This window comes from Pteropus medius, unplaced genomic scaffold (assembly GCF_902729225.1).
Source record: "Pteropus medius unplaced genomic scaffold, Ma_sr-lr_union100, whole genome shotgun sequence".
Classification (NCBI taxonomy): Eukaryota; Metazoa; Chordata; class Mammalia; order Chiroptera; family Pteropodidae; genus Pteropus; species Pteropus medius.
The window spans coordinates 21,426,414-21,449,628 of record NW_024354502.1 but is presented as its reverse complement, the minus strand read 5'-3'; the positions used below and the strand labels follow the sequence as shown (position 1 = coordinate 21,449,628).

Below are 23,215 nucleotides of genomic sequence, written 5' to 3'. Positions count from 1 at the left end.
TCCAAAATGCCGGACTTAGTTCCTCTTTGTGTAGCAGCACTCAGTATACCGAAATCTCTGTAATCACAAATTCTTCAGTTTCTAATTCCTTGAAATTTCCAAAATTAATTAATTTCCACTGCTGTGTTAGCAATTAAAATGAAATAATTCATATTCCCAAGCCCTAAAATGAAAGCTAACCACTATTCTTGGATTCTAGAACTTAAATAAACGGTATCCTTTGTATGTTGTCATTTCTTAGTCACCATAATGCTCTACATTATTTCTGATCAAGTTTCATAACTTTAGTACAATTTGCAATCTGAAATCAGGATATGAACTATTAAATAAGTCATTAAATAACTATCATGGAATAAAGCTTGCCATTTTGAAATTTTAAAGTTTTACTTTTAGGAACCCTCTTCTCAAATGATTGACATGAACTTTATCCATAAGGAGACTATACTGTTGCTTCTAAAGAAGACTTTTTTAAATGTTAGGAATTATATCAGTAAGTTCTATCAGGAAGTTCACTAAACCACCTTTGATATAGTGTAAGACAATTGAAGACAAATAATAAAACAAAAAACAGAACTACTTAGCTCATAGAAAAGCTTTTCAACTTAAAAAAAAAGTGATAAAAGGCAGTTTTATTTCAGAAAAAAAAAATTTATTTCTTACCTGCATAGGCTTTCTGCAGTCAAGGAATCTAAAACCATTGCAAGAATGTGCTTTAAATTTCTACATTTTAATTCTGTTAAGATGTCCAGTTGTTCTACACCCATTTTCTTGCCAATTAGTCCTGCAAGTACACACTGCAGCACAGCTATTTTCCCCCTATCCCTTTCTTCTAAGAATTCGTGTGCACTGTTTTGCTGGAATCTTTTCCTTTTGCTTTTCATAAACAGCTCATGCACTAATTGCAAGGCTGGGGTCTTTGATAAATTCTTAAAGCTCAAAATCAAATCCCCACTCTGCCTGTCACCACTAGGCTGACTCTCTGAGATGCCTGAAGCAGCTGCTGGTGTTGTTTCAGAGTCAGAGTGGCTGATTTGCTTTTCCTCTTCTGTCTCTGATTGTGAGCCTTGCTCTCGAAGGGTAGACAGTCTTCTCAACCTTCCAAGACGCCTTGACCCAACTTTGAAAGTTCCCTTATGTTTCTGAAGTAGTTCTTGAAAAGAACCCTCCTGGTCAGAGAGGGAATCTTCTGATTTATCCAAGCAAAGTGAGTTAAAACCACTGTCTGCAGGGGTTGAAATATTGCCCTTCACTTCAGTTGAAGGAGAAAGCCTTTGACTTGCCTTAAATTTAATGTTTGCTACAAGGTTACTTATTGGGGTCACAAAAATATCCTCAGCTGTTTCACAAGTTGTCCCACTATCAGAGGAGCCCAGAAGTTCTGGATATGTATTCTCATCATTAACACAGAGACTGCTATCACTTAAGTCATGGGTGAGAGAGTCTCTAAAATTATTGCCCTGAATCGGAGATATACATTCAACTTCAAACAGGCTACATTCATCTTTGGAGTCATCAATTGTGGAAGTCTTCTGCTGAGAAAAATTAAGTCTGAGTTTCTGACTGCTGGAAGCTGCTTCTTCTGTTTTCAAAGTGCTAGTAACTACAGTACTAAAATTACTTTGCCTTGGAAAACCTGAAGCATTGCTTGGAATATTTTTTTCTAAGTTGAGAACTTGGCTTATACCACTTTCTAGGGAACTATTTTGTGATTCAGAGTTCCCCTTTAGAAGAGAAAAAGATATGTCCAACCTTCTGCGTAGTAAAAATTTTCTTCCCTTGACTTTAGGAGTTTCACAAAGTTCTGGGGTTTTATCCTTTTCCTTTCTAGGGAAGAAGAATCTCTTTTTTTGAGTAGGGGACTCTAAAGGATGTGTTGAACCCAGACTGAAGTTTAATGGTAGGCCTTTTTCTTTCTTTTCAAAAAATTCTTTATCTGTATTATCAAAGCTGCACGATTTTAACAACTCACTGTAGCCACTATCTTGAAATGAAGATGTGGAACTTAAATCTCTGGAGCTGGAGTACTTGAAATCGACAGTAAGAGAGTCCAACTCCTTTCCTGCTCCAGTTTGAGCTTGACCTGAATGCCTTTCTGACATCTTCAAAATCTGTTTCTACAAAGTGAAAACAAATGTTATTCTTCGTTTGAAATGAGTAGTCTGATAGCTTATACTAAAATACATTATTTGTTATGAGTACAGATAATAATGGAAATTTTGTGCCGAAAAAGTTATTTTAAAAATAAATCTACTCTACAATATACTCATGTGTATTTTATTTAAAACTACTTTTGACATAAAAACAAAAATTTTCAGTTTGCAAATATTCACAGGTTACTTGACTAAGCATAGTCTAAGCACTATGCACAAATATTTTTTTAAACAGTTGAGGAGAAAAATATCTAGCAACATCAATTTTTTTAAATTTTGTACTCTTCTTTTCTTTTTTTCATTTTTTTATTATGGTAACATTGGTTAACAAAATCTAGTAAGTTTCAGGTGTACAATCAGGTGTACAATTTAACAGTAAGGCATACATATATTTACATTGTGTGTTCACCTCCCATAGTTAGATTCCTTTCTGTCACCACATATTTGACCCCTTTTTACTCCGTTTACGTCTCCCCTCCCCGCTCTCTCCCTATCCTCTGGTAACCACTAGTCTATTGTACATGTCCACGAGTCTGTTTGTCCTGTTCATTTGTTGGCAGCATCATTTTTAGATGATTTTATTACCTTATGATTTTAACAGCACTGAAGTACATAATTGTAGTTTTAATATTATAGCTCATTTGTGCTGGCCTATAGCTAGTCAGTTGGAAATTTCCTTTCAAATTTCTGGGATGAAATTAAACTGCTTGAAAAATCTATATGCTAATTTTTACACGTGTCTTTAGGAAATGTTTTAAATGAATACTGCCATCAAATTTAACTGCAATTTGGCTAAGCAACTCCAGGATAATGTTATTCATACTTGTAATAGAGGCCTGCCTCAGAAATTCAGTCCCCATGATCATTCACAAGGTCTGAATTCCCAGACTTACACACTTACAAAGACTCTTTGGCTGACTGATGAATTACCAACACACTCTTCTTATGCTAACCAAAGTGAATCCCTGCTCTACAGATATAGGGCCATTTCGAAGTTGGCATGTTATATTCATTTATGTCTTATCTTCTAAATATTTAGAGACATAAGGTCCAGTTGCTGGTTTGAATTCACAGACAACAGACAACCGACAACTATTTGTTGGGAACTCAACCTTTACAATATTCTTGAAATTTCAAACAAAGAATTCAAGTAAATTACTTAAAGAAGAAATGTGACTCAGTAATTATATTTGTAATGATACTAGGAAATACTTTACTCCTTATTTTCAATAGTTTTACATTCCTTCTTTTTAGAAACTCAAATTAAATCTTAACTCAAAGAAAGGTAAGAAAGTTATCATCATTTCTGATATTTCTCCAGATTATTCAAAGGACACTAAGATTGTCATTCTTTCAAAGTTTTTTCCAGACCAAATACACAATTTTTCTCTATTAAAAGATCCTGGGAAGATATATTTTAGTTGGCTATAATGGGAAAGTTATTTATGCCTCAGTTATATCAGTTAAATATGTGAATGCATGAACTTTTTTTTTTTTAAATGCTACTCAAATCACAAAGTGAAATAGTTTCTTTATAGTAAAATGATCATTATTACTGGGCAAAGTACTTAAGTGTTTTTCAGCCTTTTAAACCTACAGTCTCTTCTGGTAAAAACTCACACATGTCCCCTTCCGATCTAGATCCCCTCAGATTGTTAAAATGTTATCTTTATGCTTCTGTTTATGCTTACTAGCTAAGACTATCAAACTTCGCTTTCTATAATTTATATTTGAAAACAATTTTTGTTTTCAAAATATTAATAAGATAAAATGTGTTTTCAAATTTCACCTTCACCCACAAATGTTTACCTTCCCTGAAAATTATTCTATTAATAAGTTTTCATTCATGTCCTTTGGTAAAATTAGGTCAAGGAATCATTTTAAAGTTAAAACAAAAGTAACTATTCTACTACTTTACCACTAGGTGTCTCACCTAGCTAGATTTTGGGAAACAGAAGCAAACTTAGAAACAAAGTGGAGATGCAGATAGTCTCTTCCCTTAAAAACCATAGGTTTTATAAACGTACAAAAAAAGTTTTTTTCTTCTAATTTCTTTTCTGTTCATCTATACATTTGAAATTGCCTCAAACGTGCTTTCTCTGCTGTCATCATGTTCATCTTTCCACTACCCCAAGACACTGGTCTCAAACAAAACTTGGTTTTTCAAAGCTTAATTTTTGTATGCCAACTGGAATTTAAAAATTAAAAAATTATTTCAGAAAAACTTAATTTTTAATTTATTTAAAGTTATTTCTGCGATATCATGGAATGCCCATTGAGTTAATTTTACGGATTCAACAGTTCACTAATGAATCAAACAAGCTTCCTCGATATTGTTTTTAACACTAGGCTCCTGATAAAGGGTTGAGAACATTTGTCTCTATAGTGCTCTTAAATTTTTTTTTAATTTAAAAATGCACTCATCAAATCAGAGAATGAAATACTATTTAACTATTTTTAAACCAAATCTTCATTTGTTAAAGTGGAAAAATCTTACCATAAGTAAATCTTGAGCTCTTAGATGTCAAAGTTATACAGGCTTCTTCCAAACAAGAAAATCTCTCACTTTGCCTTTAAAATTCATGTCAGAGATACCACTTAAAGAGAAAACTTTAGTTTGAACAATTAATTGAAACTTGCAGTAGTAGGGTGACTGCTAACATTTGAAGGGTACGGAAAGTACATTTTGCAGGGATTATTTCTAACACTTGAAAAGGCCTAAACCATTTACCATTTCCTTCAGCTTTCCAGACAGCAGGTATTTTAACAACCTTGTTTTTCCCAGCTAGTCTTGGAACTGAGGGAACATCCCAAATTCCGGTTGCTGAAAATGCAGTGTAAGCCGCGGCGCGGTCATTCACCACCCCGAGGTGCTATGCGCGCAGGTGGGTAACGGCCTCACCAGGGCGTCCCTCCCCGACCTTCCCGAGGCCAGGCTGGCGGGGGAGGCTTGGCTGGGCCGTCAGGGCCCTGGGCCTGGAAAGCCCCCAACAAGCCGAGGGTGGGTGGGAGTCACCTGGACCGGAGCGAGAAAAGTGAACGGTTTCGGGGCGCCTCTCTAGTCCCAGCACCTGGAAAACAAGGTGGGGCGCGGGGCTGGGGTCGCCCAGAGGCCCACTCGCTGGCACACACCTGGGGTCCCCCGCTCCCGCCCACCAGGAGACCGAGGGGCCGCCGCACCGCCGGGCGTGCTGAGGAGAAACCACGGCCTCGCCCCAAGGGAGGCCCGGCTATGGCAACCCCCACGCCAGCTTCGCGTGGGGCCGCCGCACTTCCCTCCTTCGGTTTGAACCGCCCGCCCTGAGTAACCGCTACGCGCCGCCCCGCCCCGTGCCGCCCCTTCCTCCCGCCCCGTGCCGCCCCCGCCGGCCGCCCCGCGCGGCGCAGGACCCCGGCCTCCGCCTTGGCCTGAGGGGGTCTCGTCCTCTCTTTCGCACAACTTCCAGCCCCTTCCCCACCCCCCACAAAGCCCCCAGAGGGCCTCTCAATCTGATTGGCTCTTCCTCTCCCACTTCTCACTTTGGAGAGCATTATTTAGAAAGGTTCTACGGAGCTTCAGCCATTACTTTAGCAGCTGCTACCACCGCTCTCCTCCGACTGGACATGTCTCCATCTGACTGCCCCTTAGTCATCCAAATTCCATATATCTAAAATCAAATTCACTATTAATATCCACCGGCTACGTGCCAATTACTGGTCTAGGTACTGGGAATGCAAAGACGAGTAAAGCACAGTTACTACCCTAAGGGGCTCACTGGTATACGTGCTATAATAGGGGAATAGTGGTAATACAAAGGAAAGAGGAATGAGGAGGCCGAGCTAACTTCGTAAAGACCATGAAGTGAAGTGGATTTTGAAGGACAAGTGGCAATTTAAAAGGGAATTAACAGGTGATTCCAAAATCAAAATGTGCACCAGCAGGAAAATTGAAACGGTTGGGCACATTAGAGAAACTATAAGTAATTTGTTATAGCTGGAAACTAAGACTTGTTTGAGGAAAGGGAAAAAAAAAAATTCTTAAGAAGCAGCCAGGTCATGGAGAGTTTTGGATCCATGTCAAAGGGCTGAAGTTTATCCTATAGGCAATGTAGGGCATTTTAGGAAGACCACTTTGGTGGCAGAATGAAGGACAGAAGAAAGAGGTGAAGGTGGCTGCAAGGAGGCCTCGTAGGAAGCTACTCTATTACTATGGAAGATCGTGGGGGTGAAGACCCTGGACTTGACAGAGTCAACTGCATGGGATATGGGATGAGAGAGTGAAGAGCAGAGGTTTGGGAGGAAATAAGATAAATTCAGTATGTGGTTGTTGAGATACCTGTAGGACTTAGGGAATTGGTGGATTACACATTTCTCAGAATAGCACCTCTCTGAAGCCTTCCCCCTGGCAACACACACACACTCAGAGCAGTGTTCTCTCTAGCTCTTCAAATCTCTGCTACAGCCATTACACCCCCTCCCTGCCCTGCATTTGCAATCCTTCTTCTCTGCTGAATTTTCTCCATGTAATTTATCACCTTCTAAAATACCATATTATCTGCTTATTTTGTTTAACGGTGCTCCTCACTCCCACCATAATGTAAACAGAGTGGGGAATTTTGCCCATGGTTAAATAAAATCTACACAACCCCAATCACTATTTAATAGTTTCCCTTTTCTCTTTGTTAATTTTTCTTTAGATGCTTTATTACAACTGGCGTGAAAGAGCATATTAAAACTTCCTTCTATCATTCAAAGAATAATTTTTACACCCCTAAAAGGGCAAAATGACACCTAATTACACATAGCTTGTCCTGGCTTTACTCATATACCACAAATTTAAGCCACTGGCCTCATTTTCGTACTTTTTACCTACCACAGTCTTTGGCCTTTTTGCTTCCTTTTCTGGATTGGGTGTCATCCCATTATTGACCTCAGAATACTAAAACGCATTCATTTTCTACAAGATCTAATGTTTCTTTTGGGGGCCATCCAATAAAACAGAATGGAAGACTTTTTCAGTCATCATGGTATTCAAGCTATGCAGATAAACAATTATGTTCAAATAAGAACAGAGATTCGGGAAAGAATATAGCAAGTTGCACCTCCATAACCATATTACCAGGAATTAAAAAGCACTAGTATCCAAGATGGAATAACACATGTTCTCATTAAGAGGGAATGCAATGATGTCTGGCATGTAGTAAGTGCTCAAGAAAAGTTTGCTGAGACCATTGATAATAGCTTCCACTGACTATGCTTCATAGAAATCCTACAACTACTGGTTCCTGCAGAAGGAAAGAGAGTATTGGATCTAGACTAGCATCAATATAAACTCTTGTTGAAATTTTGGATTTTCTTGCTACCTCTTGTCATTACCCCTCTGTAGGGTTCAGGTCCCATTTGTATTCTACATGTAACATCCATTCTGATCTCCACAGACTATGTTATGTGCCCAAATCATCTTGTTACCTCAACTAGAGAGTTGGAATCCAGGACAGCTTGCAATGATTAAAGTTATACTTTCTGGGTCACTGCATCTTATGATTATGGTTTTGTCTTATATTTCTTGTAGGGAAGTTTCTTTGACCATCATTGGATTACTCCTCTTTGGTTGAAAGGAGAGTGCTTTAAAAGAGAGCTGATGGTCAAAATATTAATACTCTATGTATGTTAGCCTGTCTGTGGAGAAAGAAGCAAGAAACTCTGCTATTATTTCTCTGGAAATGTAAAAATTGACAGCTAGAAAGACTGGGAAAATCAAGTTAAATCTCTTAAGAGGGTCCGTGAAGGTACAGCTAGTTGGAACTCCTTCTAGAACTGAAAGGTGAAGCTCAAAGTTCTCAAGTTGCTGGAAGACAGAAAAAGCAGTATAGCCTGCTTAAGAAGAAAGCAAAGACATAATGAATAAAGGGGAGAAAGAAACCTGCTTCTTCAGATAACTATAATAGTTATTAACAACTGATTAAATTTTTAATAAACTTTAATAACTTCATTTTCTTCTAAGTAAAATATCTGCTGTGAAAGAAGAAAACAAATGTACATGTTGTGAACTCAACTGATAGTCACTTAAATTTTGATCTCTGAAAAAGCACATACCCACTGGGCGGGTAGTTTTGTTCTTCTAGGAATATACGGACTGAAGGAGGGTCAGTGGACAGCTACCGCTACCAAAAGCCCTTAGCTTTATGCATAATTGGTGTAGTTGCCTTCACGCCAGCCTTTGCTTTAAAACGAACAAAAGTAGCGGGTGAGAGGGATGACAAGAGTTCTAACAGAGAAAAAAGGTCGAAAAGCAAAAACAAATGCTGAAGATAGGGAGCAGCTGCTCCAATGCCCCAGCGCAGATATAAAATGATTTAAAAAACAATCTGAAAAGCATTTTTCTACGTGAAAATCAGCAGTGAAGTTGATTCTATGTACCTTGGGGTAACGGTTAGTCTAGAATTCCACGGACACTTGCAATTTTGGCCTCTCTTTGCGCACCTGAAAAGGTGTTACTTTCTACTGACTTCAATAGTTAGAAAAACAAACCTATTTCGGCTTGAGGAGCTATTAAAATGCTCTAGTTCCTGAAAAATGAAAATTGCTGAGGAGAAACGAGCACTTTCGCTCACACTTTAACACGCAAAAGTTTCGCCTTTCCGTCTGTGCCCAAACCGGGTTCCTCCGCCCGGATAAATAAGGGCGGAGACTCCACTTGCGTCATATGCTAGCGCCGGAAGTTGGTTGCGACACAGGGACGGGCCGCAATCTGGAAACGCAGAGTGAGGCGTTTCTCCGTGTCAAGTGAGTAGGGAATTGACAGGTTGGGATTTGAGCGTGGGCATTTGGGTCAAAACTGGAAAGATACGCGGGGTTAAAAAAGTCTAGTATGGGATTAGAGTTAGGAGAGGCCGGAGTTAGAGTCGTTGCTGTTAGCCCTTTGCCTGGTTTCTTTCAGTTTGGTTGATTAGCAATTGGGATTTATTTCATTATTCTTTTTTTTATCTTCGGGTCGCATGGTCCCTTATTAAGAGATATAATTTTTTTGGTCATCCCCTGCTAAAGTTTTGAAAAATAGAACTTGTGCTGAAAGAGAACGCAAGCTTTGCAGTCAGTTCTGAATCCTACTGCCTCCTAATAGGTGAATAATCTTAAGCAATGAATTTCTCTAAGGCTTGGTTTCTTCGTCTGTAAAATAAGAGTAACACCTCCTAGGATTGTTGTAAACATAATAACGAAATTATTTGTATAAATGAAATAACGCGTAAAGTATTTAGTACTGTCTCCAGTTCGGGTAAGTGCTCACATTACGTTGTTTTCTGTTTTGTCCTTTAAACCTACGCATAGTCTTTGAAAAAATACAGATTAGGAACTGACACCTTTTTTATTTTTCTCTGAGAAAAATAAGGGCTGGTTGGATTTGTGAGGAGTCCCTTTGAGATATTCAATATTTGAGCCTGTGATTTCAGGGACTAACAATGGATACCCAGAAGGATGTTCAACCCCCAAAGCAGCAGCCAATGATATATATCTGTGGAGGTAAGAGTATCACTTACATAAAGTAAGACTATTTTACTTCAGTTTTTTGGAAATTATTATATATTTCTTTGGATTAAATGAGTTACTCATCTTTAAAGTTATAAAGCAGAACACTTTAGCAACCATGAAAAATCCGATAAGATTTCATTTTTTCTCCTAGGAAAAGTGTATTGACCACAGCTATTTTTTTCTTTCACTCTTAATATGTTGGTAATAACAACATGCCCTTGAGATTGAGTATATTTCAGTGCTTTGGGTGAAAAATATGGTTAAGATAATTTGCTTGTCTGTAATGTTTTCCTTTTAGACATTGAATAAATATGTTTTCTTTTCTAGAATGTCACACAGAAAATGAAATAAAATCCAGGGATCCAATCAGATGCAGAGAATGTGGATACAGAATAATGTACAAGAAAAGGACTAAAAGATGTATCCTTTTAACTATGCTTTCTAAATATGAAGTGGGGGAAATTAAAAATAATGCTTGGATTGATAGTTAAAGACTAATCTCTGGTAAGAATGGTAACGCTTTTGGATTATTCAACCAAAAAAAAAGACATTATCAGCATTTTTATGGACCAATACACCAGTGTATAGGCATGTACTAAATAATCTAAATACTAGTTGATTTCGGTTTTCATAAGTCTGTTTTTCAGGAATTATATATTTATGTACTCATTCTTGAGCTTGAGTTTATAGACAAACTAAATTATAGAAGGACATATAAATATTGTGTACGTGTGTTACCTAATGGAAAAAGTGCGGCTTACAAATTAGTTGAAAGACATAGTAGATTGTTACATAGTAACTGACAATATTTTTTAAATTAGTAAATTGTCACCTTTAACATTGCTTTAGTGTTTTTTTTGGTGCATTGGTCTTTCATGCAAGGGAGACTAATAAAAATTGAAATAGTTTTTTTTACTTAATTTCCAATGGTCATAGTAAATAATTCTATAGTTTTGTGCATTTTAAATTAAATAACAAACTAGCTTATAAAGAAAAAGTGACTTGGAGGTGTTAAGTCTTTTATATAATTTTTAAAAAACTTTTTTTGTCCTTAACTCATTTTAACTCAGTGGTGGTTTTTGATGCTCGATGAAACATGGAATTCAGAGGAATATCTTTATATTTGGATTTGCTGTTAATGTTGTATAGCTTTTGATTAGTGTACCTACATTTATGAATACAACTATATACATACAATTTCACTTTAAAAAGCATGTTGTATTGAGGGATCTATTAATAGCTTACATAAAGAAATTATTTCTTGTTCAATTACATGATTTGTAATTTGATTTTATTGTATATGTCACCTGACACAACATTGAAAGTGCTTCCCCAAACCACACTTTTAATCAAAACTTAGAATCATTGGGGCTCTTGTTAAAAATAAAGTTTTCTAGGGCTCTCTAATGATCTAATTAAGTAAGTTCCTTGAACACTGCTGTTTTATATCATCAACTGTTTGTAAAATCTCCAGCATTATTTTGAAGAGTATACCAATGTGCACACTGTCAGTGTGCGTACATCATTTTGAGTTACATTTTGTTACTTGAAGTAGGCCTTTCTGTCTTTGTATATAATGCCTGTCTATTTTTTAAATCTCGAGTAAAGGAAAATAAACTAATGGTTGCTTTCTGTAAGGCAAAATCAACTCCATGTGAAATGGATGAAACATATGATTAAGGCTGGTGTAGTTCTCAAGTGTAATCATTCATTAAAGTAAAAATAAATCTGCTTTTAGGGTATAAAAAGAATAGGGATTGGATTACACTGGATTACTGGATAACTGTTTAAAACTTTTATCTTGTTCTTAGGGATACAGATACTCAGATACTCCATTTGTTCCAGGATTCCATCATTACAGAAGGTCATGTTGGCTTCCCTAACATTTTAAAGATCAAATATTGCCCTGTCCAGCAAATGGTAAATCCTGCCACATCCAGCGTGGCCATGGAAAATAATCTTGAGTGGGAACGGTGGGAGATTGAGAAAAGAAAGAAAATAGAAAGTTGGGATGGAGAGGCCCACTATCCACCGATGATGGAGTAGAGAGTTGATTTTATTTTTGCAAGTTGCTTTTATACAAGAGCATACATTTACTGGCTGAAATGAGATTATCCCCACCCAGCCTACACACCCGCTTAGGAGGGTTCAAAGAGGTGGGGCAGCCTTTGGTGACCTCACAGATTGCGAGGACCTTGTCAGCTTGCAACCCACTCTCCACAAGATATATTCCAATGTTATTAATAGCTATGTCTGTCTCTGACATTCAAAAAATTATGTCATTTTTTTTAAAAACACCTGTGTTTCCACTACCATCTTCGAATACTAAATTCTGTGAATTTATACAAAGTACTACCATGCTCAAATTTTAAAGAATGCTTCCTTGGTCCACATTTTCCTTTATCCATGGCTTTTATAATTTTTTAATTTGCCATGTTTCTTTTTCTTCTTGTCCTTTTTAGAGAAAATAGTCCCAATAAATAAAGTATCTCTTTATGACAAAGCCCCACTCATTTGATAATGTTGCTCTTAACTGTTCTGATTTCATCATAGGGCCTTTATATATCAGTAGCTTATTTGAATACTGTTATTTAGTTAGCTAGACAGCTATTTAATGGAAAAAGTATTACCATTGCAACTCACGACCACCATTTTAGTCACTTGTGTCTTTGTGTCCTGTGTCCATTCCTTCTGTGAAATGGAAATAATTTGACTTCTTGTCTACCTTGATAGTTTTATGGGGGGAAAAAAAGGTAAAATTGCTTTTAAAAGATATAGTTTTATGGGGGGAAAAAAAGGTAAAATTGCTTTTAAAAGATATAAAACTGCTTTTAAAAGATTCTTTTAAACAGTGCTATAAAATATAAAAATCAGTAAATCTTAGCTTGAAGATTTGTTAACTTGTTCCCTGCTAAACTGCTTGCCAGTGACTCAGGACACACATGTCCATGAGAAATTGTTTCACAACCAGCCCGGCTGGTCAGTGACTGGCCAGTTCATTTTTTTTAACTTCAGCTTCATTGTCAGAGTAGAGGAATTAATGATGGTCAGTACAGTGCTTTGAGACTCTGAAGCTATCTTCAGAGATTGAAGTTATGAAAAATTAAAAAATAGTATATGAAATCAGAAATAACCAGTCCTAAAGAAGAATAAATATCCCTTGTTAGGTAGGAGTGTGACTTTGCCAGGGTTCACTTTTCTTGTTTGTATCATAGGCATGAAAAAATAGCATCTACCTCAAAGGTTTGTTGCAAGATAAAATAATCCATTAAAATTCAACCTGTTAGCCTATATTAATTATTACCATTACTGTTAAGGTTTTCCACAGATGACTGTATTGGCCTTAAAATTAGTCTTCTAGTTACCCAAGTCTTGCTGTCTTCCATACTCTTCAGTTTATTCTTTCTCAAATACAAAGTTCATGGCACTGTTCTGCTGAAAATCCTCAGTGGCTCCCATTTTGATAAAATGATTGGGAGTAGTATAGTTGGTCTTTGATAATCTGACTTCTTTCCTACCTGTCACCACTTCAACCCACTTCACAATCTTTTGGTTTTAAGGAGATGTTTGCAGTTCCTTAAGCAGGTAACAGGCCTTTTTTCTTTATTGCCTGTGCCTTTTTCCATGCTTTTCTATCTGCCCGAAATGACCTTTTCTGGTGTTGGTCACCAAGAACAGGATTTTGAAGGATTGCTTTATTGTCTACCAGCTTCTAGGATTGTTGAGAAGTCTAAAACCATTCTTATTATTAATGCTTTGTATGTGACCCATTTTCTCTCCAGAAACTTAGAATTTTCTAAGTTTTTCAGTGTACTGAAATTTTACAGTATGTGTCTTGTTATGGGCCTATGTTCTTCCACTGTTTTGGTCACTTGGTGGATACTTTCAATCTGGAAACTCAAACTCTTCAATTCTGGGAAATTTTCTTGAATTATTTAATAACTTACTACTGTTAATTTTTTTTTAGATCTTTTTTTAAATCTTATATTGGACTTCAGGCCTAATTTACTCTCATTTTTTTTTCTTTGTAAATATTTCTTCAACACTACTTTCTATCTTAGATTTTTCATTTCTGGTATAACATTTTTAATTTCTAAGAGGTTAGTTTTTCTTTGTATATGTATATCTCCTTGTTTCTTGGATGCAGTGTCTTCTCTCTATAAAGAGTGTACTGATAATTTTCATTTGCTAGATATTTTTCTTTCAAGTTGTTTTTTATTCCTGCTTGTTCATTCTGCAAAAATATATATGTACATAGTTATGACTAGAAGAAAACGTGAGTAAGAAGTTACAAGGCATATAGAATTACAACTATTTTCCTCAAATATTTAAAGTACTTCTTCCTACGCTGAAAGTAAAATGATCAAAGTTACAGTATGCTGAGTGTTTTTGTTTTAGGACATAATTTCGAATGAAGTTTGCTGGCTGGAATGAGGTGTAAAGTGCCTTTACATGCCCCAGGGCACATGATGCTGTTTCTCAAGACAGAATTTAGTAAAGCAACCTAAGGATAACTCTAAAGTTTGAATCTGTGTCTATAAATATGCAAATTTAACAATCTCTGACAATGGAAATACATAGTCATATTTTGAGCACTAAAATTTTTACCACTATCAGTGCCTGCTAATAGACTGTAGGTCTGTAAGTGCAAAGGGGGAAGAGAAATACATTTCTTGAACTATTATGTTCTAGGCACTGTATTAGGTGATAATTTATGTTTAACTGGTGTGAAATTATAAAATTGAAATAACATTTTCTCACAAATGATCTTTACTGTTTCGTTTTGAGTTGTAGTATGTCTTCTTTGCTTTTGTATCTAGTGCCCAGTACAGTTTCTGACTCATAACCAGCACTCAACATGAAGAACGTATCTCGTCCTTCATTTACTCTTTTGTATGAAGGGAAGTAATTCTAGGTTGCAGTGTAGATATACTGAACGTTTAATTGTTTCTGTAAGTAGGAATAGATATCAATTTACCTTGCAGGTAGTACGACAATCCAGAACAGTAGCAGCGTTTTGGATTAAATTCTAAAACGAATTGAAACGCAAAGAGGAAAGGACCTTCCCCTCACAGTTCCACACCCCCTCTCCCCTTAACGGCCGTCTTTCTTGGTGAAGCTGGGGCCTGTTGGCCAATCAGCGGCATGACGGGTCAGGGACTATCCAGTCATCCTGCAGGGGGCCTAATTCCCGCCCCCGGTGGTCAGCCGCTCGCCCCAGGGTGCTGAGGCTGGGAGACACGCCCTTCGGCACCTGCGGCGCAGCTAGTCAGTGTGCCGCGGCCGCGTCCTCGATACAGTGCTGGGTCTGAGAACCAGGTGCGTACCTGCCCACCAAGAGTAAACTTCATCTCCCCATCGCAGTCCTTCCGAGTAGCGGACGCGGAGGAGCAAATGCTCTGTGGGACTCGAGTTAGGGAATGCGTTGTGGGATGGATGTCCTGGTCTGGTAAATGAACTGGGGGCCTTTTGTTTCCCTTTGCTGACGGTGGCGGATGTTGGGGCGGGTTCGCAACGCGGGGGTTCCCGGGGCCCACCAGCGGCGACCAGTTCTGGTGATCAAAGCCAGGGAGTGGGGATTCATAGGGTTCTCACGTTTGCGGGTGGTCTGTAGAGCTTCTGGATCCCGACTGTGCCTGACCCCGCCGCCCTCAGGCCGCGTTGTACATAGAAACCGTTGCTACAGCTGGAGATGTCATTTCCTTTCGACCTCTGGCTGCAGGGGGCGCTCGGCCCTATGGATGGTGGAAAGAATGTGCCTCGGTGAAAGGAAACAGGTTTTCATGTTACTCCTTCATCATAGTTTGCACTGGAGGTGTTACTGATAAACTGAGTAAGAAGTATAGGAAGTGGATGTGGATTAGGATGATGGAAAATAAATTAAATCCAACTAGGACCGAAGATTTTGCTAATCAGAGACAAAGATTGCAAAAAGATATGGAAGAATTCTAAAGAGCAAATTAAGTATTGTATAACTTGTATTTTGGAATTTAAGAATTAATATTTACTGGTCTTGAGAATATGTATCCTACCCAGAAAATGCTAGTTTTCAAAAAGGATTCTCAGAGAAATATATTCAGAATGAGATTCGTTTGATTAGATAAGAGAAGTCTCTTTCATTTTACACGTTTTTCACTATTCAAATCATAAAATATCAGGGATTGCAAGATACCTTCAATTCAAAGTAAACTACTTAATCCCATTAGATGCTTAAATCTCTCCAATCGAATATCCTCCAGCTCGTTGGAAAAAATCTCCTAAGGCAACCCATTCTATTCTGGGCAGTATCAATAATTTAAAACTTCTTTATCTTGCTTTATCCACCTTTAAGGCTGTCCTTGTTGTGGGCAGCATTCACCATACTGGACCCTGCCGGTATGGTGTAAAAGCTACAGTCTCATTTCTCGGCTGGATCTCATCCAAATGCTGACCAACTGTCATCTATATTCTAGTCGAAGGCAGCTCAACGTGGAGGAAAAGCTGACAGAGCATTCTCTTTTACTGCAGAGGCCTGATATGTGAACAGACTCCCAGAGGGCAGGCATGCCGAAGGAAATACTTCTAATGAGTTAGACCCATTGCTACTTATTTTTAAATTTATCACCCAATGTATTTTAGTACAATGATTTTTAAAATCTTTGACAATGACAATAAGAAATATATTTTTCTTTTCAACATGTGCATTTATATACACACATCTTTATAATATGTTTGTATAGACATGAAATAAAAGTTTACAAAACAATATTTAATAGTATATGTCAGGTAGTCTGATTTTTTAAAAATTCTATCTCAATATAAAATAGTGCTGGTTGAAACTCACTAACTTGATTTTATGGGTTGCCACCTGCAATTCGGAAAGCATGAATATGATGATTAAGTGTGTGGGCTCCGTGGCAGCCACTGAGATTCAAACCCTCAGTTCACTACTTAATAGCTACATGACCTTGAGCAGTTTGCATACGTGAAACATCGACTTCCTCATCTGTAAAACGGGAGTCACTTTTTTTTTGCTTTTTTTAAAAAATAAATTTATTTAAATTAGTTTTAAGTATACAGCACATTGGTGAGACCTCTATAATGTTCATAAAACGATTCTCCCAAGTGTTCCCTCCCTTCCCTGGCCCTCCACTTAACCATCATATTAATGCTAACTGCATTCCCTCTTTCATGATCCCCATGCCCAACTATCAACTACTAATTTGTACTTCTTTAATCCTTCACCCTATTCTCCCAAGGGAGTCATTATTAATATCCTTCATGAGAATGGTTTTGAAGATCAAGTGGACTAATCCACGGCACATAGTAATTTAGCTCCATAAATGTTGACTATTATTACTTTTCTGTACTTAAAACCTACCTGATGCGGTAGTTGAAGTGTCGAGTTAATATATATAAAGTATTTAGATTGGTACCCAGCACACATTAAGAACTGTATTTGTTGCTGTTATTATCATCATTGGAATGAAACTATTCATGACCTCCTATTCCCAACTCAGTTCAGAGGAATATGGTACTACTGATTCTGTTAGTCCTAAGTATACGAAGATGAGTAAAGTAAGATCTCGCACAATCTGGAAGAGACAGAGAAACAATTAGAATATGCGCTATGTGCTTGCTATGAGAGAAGTATGTACAGAGTGCCATTAGAACACATCTGGGGGCTGTTCATTGATCAAAGTGGGCTTCAGGGAATGGGGAAAAGGGTGATTTTAAGGAGAGTTATAGCAAGAATGTTGCTTATATTTGTTCTGAATCAGGAAGGATGGTTGAGATGTTAACAGCTAAAGTTAAAAGGTCATTCAAATCAACATTAAAAAACATCCTGAAAAGCAGTTTGAGTACTAAAGCGCATCGGAATATGCCAACCCCTTAAATAGGCCACTTTGGCATAAGGATTATTTTGAGCTGAAGAAATCAAACAATAGGAAGAACTCTCTGCTCTCCCCTTTCTGCCTAAAAGGGCATAAATTTCACTCTGTGAAACGTCTCCCGCCTGCCCAGGAGGAGGAGAACATCCATTATCACTGTAAAGGGACAGTCGGCACTGAGATGAGTCTGCACAAACAAACCTTACTAAAATAACCCTTTCATTAGTTTCTTCCAGATATTTATTTTCTCTTAAAAGCCCAAACCCTTTTTCCTTTGTCTAATCATTTTTCTACAATTTATCACCTTTCGTTAAAATAGTAAAAGGCTCCCAGGCCAAACATTTCTTTGGGTTTTTACTTTTTCGTGAAGCCCTCCTGTTAATGATGTTTCATCAGTTTAATTTGCAAGCCTCAGTTACTGAATTTAAATGGGTAGAGGAGAAGTTTTTCTCTCTCTATAGCACCAAAACCTGCACTGTCGTATTTCAACTTTGCTAAAGTGACAGTTAAGTGAGATAATTCATGTATGGTACAGTCATTTAGCTCCATGAATGTTAACTGTTCTTATTAGGGAGAGAGAGTTTAAAATGAGTAGGCATCCTCCTTGGAAAAAAACACTCCACCTCCTTTTCTATAGAAATGAAAAATACAAGTTACAGAGTACCTAGATGATTTCTATTATCCAAATTGAGTATTCTATATATTAGATTCATAACTGTTTTCCTATGCTATATTTCAGCCATGACTGCCAAAGATTATCCATCATTGTGGGGCTTTGGAAAAACAAAAACATTCAAAATTCCTGTTGAGCACTTGGATTTCAAGTATATTGAAAAATGTTCAGATATTAAGCACTTGGAAAAAATTCTTTGTGTGCTCAGGTAAGCATTTAAAATTCATGTTTTAATATGCCAATTTTAATTCTATTCCTTCTGTAAGTTGACGCTACATTAGAAACATTGGAGAAAATTCTCATATGTTGAGATTGTCTGTTGTATTTGCCCATGTTAGATTCTAAAATAGTGTTTTTGATCCTGTGGTTAGTTTGATTGGTTCTGGCTAGATCTACTTCCTGCATGTGACTTAGGCTAATTTAGTATTCAAGAGGGCATTTTTCTTGCTTCCTCCACATTTTCTAGGAAAAAGTAGCTGTGAGAATAGCCAGTAGGAGGTAAGGTTAGGTCACCAGCCTAAGCTGAAAAAGTTCTTTGGCACTCTCCCACTTCCAACCATCTGCCAAAAAAGGTGGATGACTCAGTGTGAGCTGGTCACATGGAGGATGATGGGCGGGAGAGAAGGTAGGACTAGAAGGCAGGAAATCAGGGGCTTCTCTGGGTAAGAGCCCCGTGTTGGTGATTGTTCAACTTTAATATATATCAAATGTGGTTGTGAAAAGTGCAAATTTGAGGGTCCTATCCCCGCAAGATTCTGCTTCAGGAAATCTAGAGTGGGGCCCAGGAACAGATGTTTTTCATACGCGCCTGGCTGATTGACATGCAGGTGGTCAAGGGAGTCCACTTCAAAAAACACTGCCCCGTGTCACCTATTTCTGGTTTCTTGAGGGGTTTTCATTTAGAGAGCAGCCTAATACTGCAGAAGCAGTTGTGGAGCATGAACTGCTCCTTTCCAGGACATCGCTAGGATTCCTTTTGCTCTGCGGTGGCTCTCTCTTTTCTTCTACCTGACCCCCTTCCTTTCCATTGTGTCCTTTGCTTTTTCTCTCATCACAGGACCTTTAAAGTCCTGTCTTCCCTAAGCAGGGACCTTTAAAGTCCTGTCTTCCCTAAGCATCCTGCTTATTCCCAGCCAGAGTTGATATGATAACCTCATCATTTCTGAAATGGAAATATGAGAAACATCATATCACCATTTTCTTTTTTGCTTTTCTCTGCAGTATAAGAACATTTTCATTTATATTTGGTCAGGGATCAATGAAGAAGTGAGAAGTTTATGTGATGACTTTGGAAGCCACAGTAATAATGTTGGTTCTAAGAAATTCTATGAATAATTTAAGTATATTGCATTGACTTGGAGTTATTTTTTTAATTTAATTTGAAAATGGGATTTATTCCTCCTTTTCTAAAAATTATAAAGTATATAGACTTATAAAAGAAGGGCAAAAGATTGGTTTTCCTTAAAAAACAAACAAGAACAGATGGTTCTATTTAACTCTCTAAGAAAGGAATTCTCTTCTTTGAGTCGTTGAATTTAGAGATATGTTGTTCTAAACTGTTTCTCTGCCATTTTCTTCTTATCCTTTCGAAAACGAAAATAGCCAGAAATGTCTCCTCAGAAAGGAAGTCCAAAGTCTCACTTTCTGCCTCTCTCTTATAACTTATAAAATAATTTATAAGTTTAAAATTACCTTATGTACAAAATAAACATATGTATTAAAGAGATAACATTATTTATTCAATTTTTAAAGCATGCGATAGAAATTTGTGTCTTCAGAGCTCCTTTTCCCTTTCGTTGCATCACTGTGTACATTGACAGATGCTAATGGAGGTTGCGCTGGTTGAGGATGGTGAGTGGGAAGCCGTAGGCCCACCTTCCACCTTGTGCAGGTGCAGTCCTTGAGCTCTCCACAGAACCCGTGGGCTCCACAGAACCCCTGGGCTTCACGGAACCCAGCTTACAAATCGCTAGTCTAGATGCTCTCTAAACAGAGTGATAACTGTACAACTCTGCAATATTTTAAAGGTCTGGTGAGGAAGGATATTATCCTGAACTTACAGAATTTTGTGAAAAGCGCCTTAAAGGATTGGCTCCTGAAAGTAGAGCTTTGAGGAAAGATAAACCTGCAGCTACAGCATCCAGTTTTACAGCGGAAGAATGGGAAACAATTGATGGTGATATAAAGGTATAGAGTAACACCAGTTTTTGTGACATTATCATGTCGTATATATGTCTACTTCACTTATCCAAAATCCTAGGCTTCTTTTTTGTCAGTGACAGGCTGTTAGTGTTAATTACTTAGGTAGAATCAGTTGCTACTTACGTCCAGGAGAATGTCTGCATGTATGTGTGTATTTTAAATGACCAAATAATATTCCATCCTTTGAAGGAAACATTTCAATCAACTTCTATAAACAGTGCTATAGAAACATGTTTGTTTATAATTTTTTCGTACTACCTGGTTATTTCCTTGGAATAAATTATTAGAATTCAAATTGCTTGATCAAAAGATTTGAATATTTTTAGGCTTTTGAAACATATTTCTATTTCTCAGAAAAGTTATACCCTTGTAGTCTCCCACCAGCCATGTATAAGAATGTCTATTTTCAGGTACCCTCCACTGATACTGTAATCATTTTTACAATTTTTAATCAATTAACTTGTTGAGAAAATGATAGTATTGGGTTTTTTTTATTACTAGTAAAGTTAATTTTTTTTCATCTATCACTTGAATTTCTTTTGTTAATGGCCAATTTGCATCTTCGCCAATTTTTTAAAATCAGTTTTATGGAGCTAAATTTGCATTTAAAAAATTAAGAATTTTATGGTACACATTTCCCTGAGTTCTGACAAATGTATATGCTATAGAACATTCCAATTACTGCTAAAAGTTACTTTGTGCCCCTTTGTGGTCAATGCTGATCCCCATACCCTGACCTTGGCAACCACTGAACTGCTTTCTGTCACTATAGATTTGCTTTTTCTAGACTTGCGTATAAATATAATCCTATAGTATGTTGTCTTTTGTGTCTAGCTTTACACTTAGTGTAAAACTTTTTTTTTTTAATTAGATTATAGTTTGGCTTTATTTTATTTTATTTTTATTTTTAATTTTTTTAACATTTTATTTGTTTATATTTTTCCCCCTTCCCTTTTCCCCCTTTGCTAGCCAATTTCAATAAAACAACTGCTTGGATTTAGATTGTGATTGTGTTGAATTTGTGGATCAATTTTAGAAGAACCGATATCTTAACAATATTGGGACTACTAATCTATGAACATCATTTTTCCCTGTTCATTTAAGTCTTCTTTAATTTTTTGCACCAATGTCTTACAGTTTTCAGTGTGTATATCTCTAATATACTTTTTGTTAAATATATTCCTAAGGATTATATATTAATATATTAATATATATTAATATATTAATATATTTTATGCTATTATAAAGTTAATGTTTTTTTATTTCAATTTTTTTGCTCATTCTAAGTCATCGCAATTATGAAATTGTATTTTTTTTATTGTGGTAAAATTCACATCATATGAAATTTACTATCTTAACCATTTTTAAGTGTACAGTTTGTTAGTGTTAAGTATAGTCACATTGTTATGCAACCAATTCCCAGAACTTTTATCTTGCAAAACTGAAATGCTATACCCATTAAACAACCACTCTGCACTCCTGTCCCCACCCCCAGCCTCTGGTAACTACCATTCTACTTTGTTTCTATAAGTTTGACAAATTTGGATACCTCATGTTAATAGAATTTTAATTTCAATTTTTATTTGTACATCGCAAGGTTATAGTTATCTAATTGACCCTTTATATTGACCATGTATCTGCGATCTTAAATTCATACTCACAAATTCGTTCTAGTTTTATTGTAGATTCCGTGGATTTTCTACATGCAGGATTATGTCATCTGTGAATGAGAGATTTACTTCTTCTTTTCCGGTCTGGCTGTGTTATTTCTTTTATTTGCCTTACTGCACTGGCTTAGACCTCTAGTACAATGTTGACGTGAGAACAGATAGATGTCCTTGTTTTATTCCCTTCCAATCAGTCTTTCACTATGAAGTATAATGTTAGCTTTAGATTTGTGCAGATGCCCATTACCAGGTTGAGGAAATTCCCTTCTGTTCCTTTTTTGATGAGAATTTTTATAATGAATGGGAATTGAATTTTGTAAAATGAATTTTCTGCATTTATTGAGATGAACATACAGTTTTCTTTGTAATCTGTTAGTAAAGTAAATTATGTAGTTCACTGTTTTCCAGTGTTATACCAACCTTTCATTCCAGGATAAACCCTACTTGGTCATAATGTGTCTTTTTTATATATTGCCGGATTTGATTTGCCAAAATTTTGTGGATTTATGTGTCTATAATCATGAGAGATACTGGTCTAAAGTTTTCTAGTAATGTCATTGTTTGGTTTTGGTAGCAGGGTAATACATAGAATGAGTTGGGAAATGTTCTCTCTTCTATTTTCTAGAAAAGTTTGTGTATAATCGATATTATTTTTTTCCTTAATTGTTTCTAGAATTCACCGTTGACATCTGGGCCTGGGTTTTTCTTTACAGGAAAGATTTTAACTGTGAATTCAATATCTTTATAGATATAGAACTATTCAGATTATCGTTAGAGTTCTCTCTCTATCTAGGTACTTCCTCCCTTATCTACCTTCCTCCCTCCCTCCCTTTCCTCTGGTAACCACTAAACTGGGTCCATGAGTCTCTGTTTTGTTCTTTTGTTGCTTTCAGTTTTACATCCCACATGTAAGTAAAATCATATGGCTCTCAACTTTTTCTAACTGATTTATTTCACGTAGCATCTAATCTCAAGATCCATCCATGTTGTTGCAAATGGAAGTATTTCATCTTTTCTTATGGCTGAATAATAGTCCATTGTGTATATATACCACATCTTCTTTATCCAGTCATGTATTAAAGGACACTTTGGTTGTTTTCATGTCTTGGTCACCGTGAATAATGTTGCTATGAACATCAGGGT

At 36.8% G+C, this 23,215-nt stretch overlaps 2 protein-coding genes and 1 long non-coding RNA gene across 5 annotated transcripts in view; 2 read left to right on the top strand and 1 right to left on the bottom strand.

Annotated features, from left to right (window-relative positions):
• Positions 1-5,442, bottom strand: part of RGS22 (regulator of G protein signaling 22) — a 174,898-nt gene extending 169,456 nt beyond the window's left edge. Inside the window, exons 1-2 of the mRNA XM_039853590.1 lie at positions 4,648-5,442; positions 661-2,114 (exon numbers count right to left, since the gene is read on the bottom strand). Of these exons, the coding sequence (XP_039709524.1) occupies positions 661-2,114; positions 4,648-4,650 (1,457 nt within the window). The 5' untranslated portion in view covers positions 4,651-5,442. The remainder of the gene's footprint in view (positions 1-660; positions 2,115-4,647) is intronic.
• A 3,452-nt stretch (positions 5,443-8,894) lies between these two features.
• Positions 8,895-11,280, top strand: LOC120595689 (uncharacterized). Its single transcript, XR_005650937.1, has 4 exons — positions 8,895-8,915; positions 9,581-9,650; positions 9,987-10,079; positions 10,730-11,280. It is a non-coding gene; the product is annotated as an uncharacterized LOC120595689 (long non-coding RNA).
• A 2,597-nt stretch (positions 11,281-13,877) lies between these two features.
• Positions 13,878-23,215, top strand: part of SPAG1 (sperm associated antigen 1) — a 58,443-nt gene continuing 49,105 nt past the window's right edge. The window contains exons 1-3 of one of the 3 annotated variants that reach the window (XM_039854004.1): positions 13,878-14,978; positions 18,270-18,411; positions 20,231-20,390. In XM_039854004.1, the coding sequence (XP_039709938.1) occupies positions 18,272-18,411; positions 20,231-20,390 (300 nt within the window). In that variant the 5' untranslated portion in view covers positions 13,878-14,978; positions 18,270-18,271. The remainder of the gene's footprint in view (positions 14,979-18,269; positions 18,412-20,230; positions 20,391-23,215) is intronic. The other 2 variants (XM_039854002.1, XM_039854003.1) reach the window with 2 other exon arrangements.